At 45.7% G+C, this 12789-nt stretch overlaps 1 protein-coding gene across 1 annotated transcript in view; it reads left to right on the plus strand.

Moving 5' to 3' along the window:
- The window catches only part of FAT4 (FAT atypical cadherin 4), a 139756-nt gene that overhangs the window by 110741 nt on the left and 16226 nt on the right, over nt 1–12789 (plus strand). The window contains exons 11-12 of the mRNA XM_024568941.4: nt 2439–2746; nt 12417–12502. Of these exons, the coding sequence (XP_024424709.2) occupies nt 2439–2746; nt 12417–12502 (394 nt within the window). The remainder of the gene's footprint in view (nt 1–2438; nt 2747–12416; nt 12503–12789) is intronic.

The raw sequence follows: 12789 nt of genomic DNA on the forward strand, positions 1-12789 counted from the left end.
TTCAGGTGACTGGACAGAGGTTGTTCACATTTTTAGAGATTCCTTTGCATTCCAATGACAAATGTGAGGGTTGTAATGGATACTAAATTGGAACAAATTATTGCTGCAGTGTAGCTGAAACACCAGTCATTACCTGTTAGATGGAAGTGTTGGGGGTCCCCCCTCCCCGAGCTCCCCAGGGAAAAGGGAGTAGCACACGCACGTAAATTAAAGCAGAGGCGGACTCTGTGTGGCTACCAGTGCAGGCTTCTCTCCCTGTTCATAAGTGTCCAAGATAAAAAAAAATTATTTAAACTTAGATATTGTCAGACAACAACAGAAGCATTTATAAATCAAACAAAACTAAAATCAGGAATTCATGATTTGACAGAGAGAATTAAAAGGAAAATGTCTCTTCCTTTTCAAATTGGACATGGGTGACTCACAAATCAAAGTGGCGGAGGACAGCTTCAGTCAGCAGCGGCAGCTAGTTGGCGCTTGCAGCCTAGAAAAAGACGTCTTACCTAGAATTTTGAAGTTGGAAAAAATTTTGCACTGTTTAGCTTCTCAACAGTAAAAGATTTGTTGTTTAGATTTCCTACTAAATTTTAGATTTTTTAGATTCTATTCTAGAAAAAAACCCCATAATGTTCTTAAGACCTTTATAAAGAGAGCCTGTATAATTAAAGCTTCATATAAATGTATATATGTATAACTTTATATATATACACACACATACATACACATACAAAAGATCCCTGATTAGGGTAATTTTAATAGTTGCTGTTGACTTTTATCTAGGTTTATTTTGTGGCATTGCATTTGGAAGGCAGTTTTAAAATCCTCATTAAATTTTATTATTATATTTCAAAAACAAAAATTTACCTTTCTCTAGAAACAATACCAAAACTTCTTAAAAAGGACTATATTCCATAAAGAAATATTTTTATGTCTGGATATATAGTATTAATTTCAGTTAAAATGTTGACATCAAGCTGGTATCTATATACTTTCTACATATATGAATATATAGTTTTAAGCACTTTTCCATAGATTTATTGAAATTTAATCAGAAGAGACCCAAAGAAACACAGTAAAGACTTTTCTTCAATTATCTAATTTGTATGTCTTATCTTTGCTTTTTCTTTAAGGTTGGTTACTTCTGCATACATAAGGTATAATAAATGTTTAAGATAAATAAATTTTAAAGTTTTATTGTATATGAATATACTGTATAATACAACATAAAATATAGATACTACGTGACAGATATGATATATTTATGATAAATACAGGTATAGTATATATGATATGTAATACATAATTCCAATAATTCCTTTGCCTTTTCTTTAACTTCAGTTAATGATTAAAAATAAATGATATATATTTCTACTCATTTACAATGAATATTATTTCAGCCTGACAGAAAAAGAAAAGATGATAAACACATACTTTTATAGCAGCCACCAGGCTGTAGTTCAGCAAAACTAGACAATCAGTAGATCTGGCCTCAATCGTTGGCTCTGAATCCCGCGGTTCTGTAGCCTCGGGCAAGTTTTAAATATTCTGTAAAATAATGGCACTGGTTCCTTCTGGCCGAACAATTCCCTGACTCTGAATGTAACACATTTACAAGAGATATGCAGCCAAAATTAAGGAATGAAACCTTTGCAAGCTAATAGGAGTCATGATGTATTGGCATGGGTTAATATTCCAATCATTTGCTACAGTCTACTAATATTTGTGGGAAAGGAATTTTGGCATAGCATTGTAGCATCAATAAAACTCATTTTTCAAGTTTGAAAAAGAACCAGCACAAACAAATGGGAATGCCGGACTTTGGAAAAACAGAAAGCTCTTTCCAAGTAGCCTGGTAGAACTCATACCCAAAGTGGGCATGAAGCAAGAAAGAGATAAAAATGAAGATAATTATTTCCCTAAAAGCAGTGATTCCCTTGCCTAATTTTGTGATCCTTAAAAACACACAAGGGCAGGAATTGATTTTTTAAAAATCAAAACAAAATTTACCATGTTCAACTGAATTAAAATTGTTTTAAAGAACTATGTGTTATGAAGAAAAATATCTTGTTGAAAATTACAGCACATTAAAACCTAAAAAAAAAAGATTGACCAACTGATTTAACAGTTTTCCAGGAAAGAAACCTTTTCAGACATACTTTGTTTCCCTAATTCTAGTTTTTAGAAGTGGGTAGTACTTAGATGTGCTCCCTAATGGGCCAAAGGAAAGCAATTGAACTAGCATGTCATCTCTGTTATGTGTTTTTAAAAAATCATCAATTCATTCTATTTAAATTTAATTTAGGTAGTATTCTTTGGAAAGTAATAAAAATGTAGTTAAGTGTAACTCATTTTTGTAACTTAAAAATATGTTAATCAAAGTCATTTAATAAAACTTCACTGGAATTTGAGGTTTCGCTTTGTCAATTTCCCCCCTCCAGGTGTCTTTGGAAAACACTGTGAGTTGAACAGTTATGGATTTGAGGAGTTATCCTACATGGAATTTCCCAGCTTGGACCCCAATAACAACTACGTTTATGTCAAATTCGCAACAATTAAAAGCCACGCTTTATTGCTTTACAACTATGACAACCAGACAGGGGACCGGGCTGAGTTTTTGGCCCTTGAAATTGCTGAAGAACGACTAAGATTCTCCTACAATTTAGGCAGCGGTACCTACAAACTCACCACCATGAAGAAGGTGTCGGATGGACATTTCCACACCGTGATTGCCCGGAGAGCGGGAATGGTAAGGCGCTGATCATTTCCTAATACCAACAGGTGGCCCTCACAGGGGGCAGTAGGTGCCACCTCACCCTGATTCTGAGAGCATATCTAAGGTAGCTGTATCGCTACGATGTTGTCAGTAGACTGGTATGTGGAAGAGACGGTTTTGTCTGATGATTTCCAAGGTCTCTCTAAATTTCATGAACATTTGATTCTATTACATGAGGGGCTAGGAGCAAGAGGGAGAGAGAGAGAAAAGAAAAAGGTACCACGAGGTATGCCCACAGGGATAGAGAAGGAATTCTTTCAGTTTGTTTGTAATATGGGACCATAGTTGTCGAGTGTTGAATAATACTAAATGTAGGAGAAAACACCGTTTGTCGTAGTTCCTTCAGTCGGAGGAAAAATGTCTCCCTATTTCCAAAAGCATCCAAAATAAGGCCCCTACTAGATTTTGAACCTGTCTTCTACAGTTCAAAAGGATTTTGTTGGAAAGTGACAAAAGCACGAACTTCTCAGTTTTGAATCATTTCATAGACAGGATAGTGACTCCTCATTTGACAGTGGGACTGGTAAAAAAAATTCAGCATTAAAAAAGGCGCATTGAACTCTGAAGATTAAATTGCATGAGTTACTATTCAAATTTCTTTGAGTTGCGTCACCAAACTTTTAGAAAATAAAAATATATTAAATAGTAAGTTTGAATAATTATGATGCCATTATCTGAGTTGTTTTTTCCTAGGTTGAGGCATTCATAAATATCCATGTGGTACTCCCAAGTTCACTGCTGCTTTAGGGATCTCTAGGATGGTGGATACTTTGCACGGTATGCACAGAGAGAGATTTGTTAACATTTCTTTCAGAAATAAATAGTCTACAGAAGCAACATAAATTGTATCATGAAACCCTAATACTGCCTCTGAGAATTATCACTCACTTTTATAGATTGACAATAATTTTTCCAAAAAATTGGAAAAATTATTAATTATTGAAAGCATTAATGAAGTGGGACATGAAAAGTCTTGTTAGAATTTAATATGATTTCCTTGAGAAGGTGGCAAGAAAAATATTTACATCGCTTGTGAGAGTTCATTGTATGGAGCATATAATATGTTGTAATAATTAACTGATAGAAATAATTTAAAATACTTTAGCAAGTAATATTTGATGCATAATAACTATACACTTACCCCATTCATTATTTCTGAAATGCAAGGTATTTAAGATATACTTTTACAAATCTCCCATGTAAATATACATTTTTATGGATAATTCCTCAAAATCATATGCAATCTTGAGAAAAATGGGATATTAAGGAAATGAATAATTTCTATACATAACGAAAGGGTCCTGATTCAGGAAGACCAAAAACCAGGTAGATAACTTTGCGTGCAAGTAACAGGTGACATTGGTCAACCTGCTTGACCTCCCCATGCTACTTCTTACACTTTCTCTTCTTTTATTAAAATTAACCTCAAATGATAACCATCCTTCTAAATTAATACTTGTGTAGTACAGGTGGCCCCTAAACAACTCAGACCTCAACTGTGTGGGTCCACTTATACCTGGATTTTTTTTTCAACCAATACGGGTGGTGTTGCAGCCTGTCAAGGCCTGACAGGGTCCCGGGATTCGGGCAGATGGAAGAACACTCACAGAGCCCTGGGGACATCTGGCATGGCTGCATTCACGACTGGGCGAGCCACGCACGTTGCAAGCTGCATGTCTCCCTGCGTGTCTCTGTGTGGCACATGTGTGGCCCTTGCTCCCCAGCATGGCACCCAGCAGGGAGCCCCAGCCCCTTTTAAATACTAGAACAAACAAAGCCGGCAAAAAGCCAGAAAATTACATAACATAGTATAATTCTGTGCGTGCAGGCCCACTGCATGTTATGGGAACCGTTTATCCAACCCAGTCTTGAGAACACTACTTATCAGGCCCCCTCAAGGCTATGGGAACACTGCTTCCCTTAGTTACCCAGACACCTGGGTGAGGAAGCCAGACTGCCTCCACTTACCCTACAATCCACCCCTTCTGGGTTCCTCACTGCACAATCTATGTGAGGATGTCTTCCGCGAGGTTCCCTTGGTGAGGAGGGCAGAGCCCTGCCCCCATCTCCCACAGAAGCAGTACAGGCTACAGCAACAAGCAAGCAAAACACAAGCATTGCTGCCCAGGACAGCAAGAGCCCTTTGCCATTCAGTGGTTAGGGATGCCCACCATTCCTGCAAAGGATCGCCTGTCAGGCATTCAATGGCATGGGTCTCAGAGGCTAATGCCCGTAAAGCTAGACTAACACTGTGGTGGACATTGGGGACATATATGTAGCATTCTGCCCCTACGAGGTCATGCACCCCACCTTGGGATGCAGTGAGCATATCTAAAGCCATACGATTTTGCAAGGCTACTTTTCTTAATTGATACGCTTCCTCATTTAACAGGCTTGAGGAATCGTGCGTTGCATTCCGTGTGTGAGTGTTGTACAAAGCCAAAGCACTTATCTCAGTCTCAGTGACTACATAAGCAGCTTGAAGAGAAAAAACAGCTAATGGATAATACCATCAGGGATTACATTTTACCCAGTGTCGCGCTTCCCAATTTGTTGGCCAGCTTTCAAGAGTTTTCCAAACTCAACCAGGCAAATAGGGCCATGCCCAAGTACAATTGCCAGCTCAATTTCCAGGCAGGTAAGGCCACCCATGTGAGTTACACACCCAGAGGGCTCCAGTAGGAACTGCAGCCCATGCCCCAGAAATTCTCTAAAGCACAGGTGGCAAACCCAAGGCCCATGGGCTGAATCCAGCCCTCCACCTTGTTTTGTCCAGCCCAGCACCTTGTTTCTACCCGGCGGTGGTGCTAAGCTCCCTTCCCCTAGATAAGGAGTAGTTACATTTATACAGTCCTAAAGTTACATTCCACCCTTTGAAGGCAACCGTGAGGCTGATGTGGCCTCGGTGACAATGAGTTTGACCCCCCTGCTCTAAAGTCTGAGTCTGACACAGACCTGTCGGAGTCCAGCCCACCTGGGCTTGTCCTTTGGAGTTCTTAGTGCAAAGGGGAGCTGGTCCAGCCAGCTCTACAGCCCCAGCTGTGAGCCACCCAAGCCGTCCCATACAGAGTAGCCGCTTAACGGTCATACCGCTGCTTGGCCACAGCGTAGATGTCAGTCCAGGTAGCACTCCACAAGGGACGTTTGCTGTTCCACTGGTTCTGAAGCCAAGTCCAGTTTGAGACAGAGGCGGGAGAGATGCACTATGGGAGGCTGGCTGATGTGCTCAGGGGGAGTTCAGTGTAAACCCAGCATGCTGATTGGTCAGTCACTGAAGCATAGGTGTGAACCCAGTCCGCTAAGGTGTTACTTTGCACCCTAAGGGCCAAAAGACAAAGCAGTTATAGGCACCAGTAAAGGCAAATCATGACCCTCAGGCATATACAAGCAAGCTTGTGGTCAGCTGATAAGACAGAGGGGTCTTCCTGGGCGCGAACACCAGACCTTTCGTGCCTCAACTGGGGGCTCAGCGTCTATTTGCAGTAACAGGGGAGAACTGATAATGGGCCATAGGGAAATCACAAAGGTGCCACAAAAAAGTACTGTGTGGTCTGCTGGATATGTCACCTTCAAGACTGGGGGCCATGTCCCAATCACCCAGGGCACTATTTGTAAGCTTCTCTCCACCCCTTGGCCCCAAGGGGCAACAAGATCCACTCAACACATGTGAGAGACTTTTATTTCCCAAAGCCACGTCCAAGTGGCTGTTTGCCCTCGCTCCAGGCCCTCCAGAGCAGGCAAGAGAATATTCCCGTTTTCCCATGCCTGGCTTCAGCAAGGCACCCTTAGTCTGTACCTGCAGCTGAATTGGAGCCGCAATCTGCAGGAGCAGTGCTTCCACCGGAGCTGGGCCCTGCTCTGACTCCTCTCGTTTAGATTCTGGAAGGCAGCTCACAAGCGTTTTGTCCAACCCCTCAGCGTAGAGGTGGCAGCTGCAGCTCTCAGGCCCTGCTTTAAGAGACCGTTGTACCGTTCAAGCCTTCCAGCAGTTTGGGGATGATGGGCCACAGGAAACTTCCAGTCAGCAAGTCCCGAGCCCACCGTTGTACCAAGGCCCCAGTAAAACGCATCCCTTGATCACTTCCAATGGTTAAGGGTCGCCCATAAGCAGCACATAACTGCTCCAGTGCAGCAATCACTGCTCTCTGATCTGGGTGCCGTGCAGGATAAGCAGCTAAAAGTCCTGCGGCCATGTCCACGCCTGTACTAGCAAGTTTATATCCCTCTGAACTCGGTAGGGGCCCAATTACATCCACCTGCCACTGGGTCAGCTCCACCTGTCCAGACATTCCCACAGGCCTTCGAGGATGCTCTGGTGAGCAGACAACACAGGTCTCACAAGCTTTTTGTGCCTCTGCCAACGTAACAGGTAACCTCCAAGTTTTGATAGTGGACCACATGGTCTTCTGCCCAGCATATAAGAGACAACGGTGTAGCCACTGGGCTACTTCCCTTCCTGAGGGACTGGCAGGTACCATTTTTAGCCACCACACCTTGGCCAGAGAATTATCTTCATCATTCCCAGGGGGAAGCAAGAGGGGCATGCCGGGTAACATGATATACAGTGATTTGTTTCCAGTGGCCTAACTCCCATAAGTCTTGCTGAAAAGCCTGTCCCCACGATGGCCTATGCATCACCATCCATTTATTTGTATGCCAGGTAGAAATCCATAATGTTAGCTCCCGGTCCACTGCCCAACTACCTGTGCAAATAGTCAGGAGCGGTGCCTCATTGGCCGCCACGAGCCATACAGCTTATAGTTCCGCCCACTGGCTGCTCTGCCCCACACCGGTGTCAAACCAGATTGTGTCCGTCTCTGGTGGAATTGCTACAGCGGTTCACACAGCATGCTGCCCCCTGCTGGACCCATCAATGTACCATTCATCTGAGGGAATAGGTGCCTGCCCCTCCTGGAAGGGACTAGCTTCCCTCTCTTCTATAGGGACAGGAAGAGTGGATTTCTCATCTACATAAATAACGGGACCTAACACTTCCTGTAGCTCAGCTTGTAAGGGGCTAGTGGACACAGTACTCCTTTGTTGCAGATAAGCCCCCCATTTGGCAAATGTGGGCGTCTGAGCCATCCCACTATGAGGCTTGGCCATCCGGTCCCGGGCCCACCCTGCAATGGGATAGGTGGTCCTAACTGTCACGGGGGCAGTTCCTGTTATGGCCTCCGTGGCCAACAGGGCAGCATACACTGCAGCCAACTGCTTTTTAATTAAGAGTACCGTACCTCTGCTCCCTTCCATAGTTGGGGCCAGAGACCCAAGGGCAGACAAAGCCATTCTGATTGCCACCACAAACCCCACCCAAAGCTTTCCTGTCACATGCACATCCAGCTCACAGGGTCTAGCAGGATCCAGAGCATGCAAGGCCTGGACGTGCTTAATGATGTGCTTTGCTCCTTGGAACACTTGTTCCGAGGTCGAGGTCCAGTCCCAACTCGCTCCCTTTCCCACCGAGGAATACAAGGGACAAATGACCTGGGCTAGATGGGGCACAGATGCTCTCCAGTACCCCAGCAGGCCCCCAAATGTCTGGAGCTGATTCACAGTGCCTGAACAGGGGTCAGGTATGCCTGGATCGTATCTGTCACCGCATCCGGGGTGACTTTGGTCCTACCCGACCAGACAGCCCCCCAGAATTTGACAGACAGTGCAGGCTCCTGCAGCTTGGCTTCGCTGATGGCCCAGCCACCTGACTCCAGGTGTGACAGCACTTGAGTCGCTGCCTTCTCTAATTCTTCAAGAGAATCGCTGGTTAGCAAGATGTCATCGATGTAATGGAACAGATGTACCTGTGGAGCCCGTGGCCACTTAGCCAGGTTGTCCACCCCAAGCCTGTGACAGATAGTCGGGCTGTGCAAGTACCCTTGAGGGAGCACTGTGAAAGTCCATGGTCGGCCTTCCCAGTCAAGGCAAACTGATCCTGGCTCTCTGGAGCAAGGTCAATGGAGAAAAAGGCATTGGCTAGGTCAGCTACAAAGTGGCAGGTTCCCAGCTCATTAGTTAATTGGTCTATCAAGTCCACCACAGAAGGGTCCGCTGCAGGCAGTGGAGGAATGACCTATTGAGCTCCCAGTATTCACCTTTCATTCTCCATGTGCCATCTGGCTTTTTTACCGGCCACACAGGAGAGTTAAAAGGATTGTGGGCAGCCTTAATGATGCCCACCTTCTCCAACTCCCCTGTAGTTGCTGTGATTTCCTCATGTCCATCAGGCAACTGATACTGTTTCACTGCTGCACCCATCACGGGGGTGGCAATTGTATGGGAGGGCTATTAGCATGTGTTTGCAAAATGGCTTTTACCACTTGCACCTGCCGGTGAAACTCTCCTGCGGTCATGTGTAGCCACAAACCCTGTGTGTCAACACCCAGGACGAACTCAGGAACAGGGGAGACAGTGTATTCATGGGGGACAGTTGCCCTTCCCCTCTCCACCCTTCCCCTATAGACAGGTTTCTTGGTCCTTTCCCTATTTAAATTTTCAAGGGATATTTCCTCCCTTCTAACTGGGAGGTTGGCACAGCCAAACAGTCCTCTAGACACACAGGATGGGCCTCTTGGCCTACACCACTGGGGTTTTGACAGATAATTTAGGCCTGTGCCTGACGCTGCTGTGCGGGCTCCAGGAGCTCGCCCTTGCTCAGCGTGCCTGGAGACCAGCGCTCAACGCAGACTCTGGTTCCTTCCACCACTGTGCTGCCTCTTCTGCCGGTGCATTCAGGCCCCAGCAGTACTGGGGCCTCGCCCACGGCCGCCCTGCTCACCTGCTCCACCCGGAGCCCACCTCTGCTGTGGCTCTCTGGCCCCCTCCCTATCAGCCTGCTTTGCGGCAGCCTCCCAGGTTGTGCCACCAGCTGTCACAGCTCCCACGGCAGGCCCGCCTTCTGGAACACCTGCAAAGCTCGGCTGCGGCTGCGTGCGTGTCCTTGGCTGGCAGGTGGAGCTGGGCAGGTGGAGCGGGGCATGCTACTCACTCGGATTCCAGGCTCTTCTGATCAGCAGGCTGGGAGCAGAGCTTTCTGGGCGGGGCCCCAGTCCTCGGGCCAGGTGGCTCTGGGCACCTGTGTTCCCCGTGTGTGGGTGGAGGGGCAGGAGAGGGAGGGAGTCCAGACCTAAACTTCCCCCAGGTGCCAAAGGCTGCTGCCCTAGGGAACTCAATCCCTTTTTCACTACCCATGGGGAGGTGGAGTGCTGCAGCTCTGCCACTTGGAGGCTTTTCACCAGGGCGCAGGTTCAAGCCTTCAAGGCTTTTTTTTTGGCCTTGGTGTTCGTGTAACTTCCCTGCCTTGGGAAGTGCAGTCTCTTCTTCTTCTTCAGCCTTCAGGGCTTCCGCTCCGAAAAGCTGAAAGGAACACCCAGCTCACGGCCCCATGGCGGCTGGGCACTGGGCTTTTCTAGGGTCTTCCCCACTACCCACAGGGCTGTCTCCACTGTGTCTGTGCACCACTGACATTGGGCCAGCCCTGGGGGGAAGGCCGGGCCTCCAGGAGCCCTGCCACTCGTCTAGCAGCCCCCTAGGGACCCCGCTGTTGGCTCCTGTGTGTTCACACTGCACCGCAACGAACCCTGCAGACTGCCAATTGTGTTGCAGCCTATCAAGGCCTGGCAGGGTCCTGCGATTCGGGCAGATGGAAGAACACTCACGGGGCCTCGGGGATGTCTGGCATGCCTTTATTCATGGGTGGGTGAGCCACTCACGCTGCAAGCTGCGTTTCTCCCCTAAGATCTCCCTGCATGTCTCTGCGTGGCACACGTCGTGGCCCTTGCTCCCCAGCGTGGCACCCAGCAGGGAGCCCCTAGCCCCTCTTCAATACTAGAACAAACAAAGCCGGCAAGGAGCCAGAAGATTTTATAACATAGCAGAATCGTGCACATGTGAGCACAACTGATGTTATGGCAGGGGTGTCAAACTCATTTCCACTGAGGGCCACATCAGCCTCGTGGTTGCCTTCAAAGGGCCGAAATTATTTTAGGACTGTGTTAATGTAACTACTCCTTAACAGTTGAGTTGATATTACATTCAGCCATTGGAAGGCAACCGCAAGGCCGATGTGGCCCCTGGTGACAATGAGTTTGACACCCCTGTGTTACGGGAATTGTTTATTGGACCCAGTCTCAAGGCTATGAGAACACTACTTATCAGGCTCGTTCAAGGTTATGGGAAACTGCTTCCTTTAGTTACCCAGACACCTGCCTCCACTTACCCTATGCCTGTACTGTTTGGATCCAGGATCAGGAGGCCGAACATGCAAAGGGCTGACGGAACTCATTGGTCTGCACCATTTTCTATGGAGCATCCCCATGTTTTGCCACCCACAGGAGGTCCTGAATTAGCCCCACAGATACTGTCCTCAGTATCTGCTCCCAACTTAAGTTTGGGGGAGTCTGGATTTTCAACCCCATGGGGGTTGGCACCCCCTGCATTGCTCAGGGGCCCACTATTTCTATTTCTGCTATACCCAACAACAAAGTTGGATTGTTCCTGTTCTCTAGTACTCAATGAAATGTAGGTAGAACCTTTGTTTGCATTGGGAGAAGCCCTCAGTCCTCCTAGATTTTGGGTCATGCCTCTTCCTGTGATTTACTGACCATGTTCATAAATACCACAGTCTGAAAATCATCCTTATAATTTCAAAAAATAAAATATGCAAAACTTTTTTTTATTTGCAGAACTTACTGCAGCTTGGGGAGCAAAGGAGGGGCATCCCATCAAAATTGTAGAGCTCAAATAACATGGATATACAACAACCTTGGCCCTAAACTAGACCGCAGACAACCCCGGCAGTCCCTGTGCAGTTTAGAGAGCCCTGACTTCTGTCTGTTCTTGGCTTGTGACCATGACTTAATGACTTTGTTTTCTGATCACGTGGAGCATTCATATGCTCTGCTAGGCAGAAGGCTTTTGTCTTGTGGTAATTCATGCCTTAGGATGCAAAAAAGCTACTATTAGTTGTGATTTAAATATTATTGGGAGTTTCTACTTTACAGTAATATATAATAATTCACTTTGATTATACACAAGTACACTATAGTATAAGATATATGCTGTAAACTATAGTCCTTATAAAGAAGGATTCTTATAAATGAAAAGAACATCTAATTTCTTTACATTATCTCAAATTTTTAATGCAAGTATGAATCTTCAAGTGTTGCTGTAGTAGTATTTATGTTGTACTTTCAAAATCTTTTTTGTATATATGCATGAAAGATTATTGAAAGAAGACTTTTGAAAACCAGGAATGTAATTTTTCTCATTTGTTGGGCCAGCTGCATAGTAGAATAAATGGGCTTATGAAGACTGTAACCCCAGGAAGCCATCTCAGACCCTCCACGTAACATCTAAGAGATGTTAATGGCATTTTGATTTATCTGTGAAACAAAAGGCCTGGAGAAGAGTTAGCAAAGCATTTTCCCACCCCTTATATGTAATTCTTTCACAATGTTAGTTTTAAACATATCCAAGAAATATGTGTCTATAATTTACTACTGTATTGTATTTCTTATACTAAATCAAAATGTTACCACAATTTCAAAACCGAGCCCACACGGAACCGGCCCTGGGCAGTGTTGGCTGACAAGGCCAGTGGGGCCAGTGGGGCCCCAAGTGAACACTCTTGTCTCTTGCTGTGCAGGCGGCGTCCCTAACTGTGGACTCGTGCTCCGAGAGCCAAGAGCCTGGCTACTGCACCGTCAGCAACGTGGCCATCTCCGATGACTGGTGAGTGGAGGAGTTCGTTTGGTCCTTATTGTTGCGCGACATTAAAAAGGGAATCACGGGTTTGAAAAGTAATTTTATTATGCCAAGCATTCCATAGAAGTTGAAGATATTTCATCCTCTCCCAAGGGATTTTTGTACTATCAAATAAAAAGCACAACACGTGTAGAAAAAAAGGTGTGAAATGAAGGGGTAGCAATGAGAATAGAGCTTCAGAAAGGGAAGATGAACACAGCCTGTCTTCCGAGAAGCCTCTTGAGACGGTGGCCTGTGACTTGGGTCCTGCAAGG

This window comes from Desmodus rotundus, chromosome 9, assembly GCF_022682495.2.
Source record: "Desmodus rotundus isolate HL8 chromosome 9, HLdesRot8A.1, whole genome shotgun sequence".
Taxonomy (NCBI): Eukaryota; Metazoa; Chordata; class Mammalia; order Chiroptera; family Phyllostomidae; genus Desmodus; species Desmodus rotundus.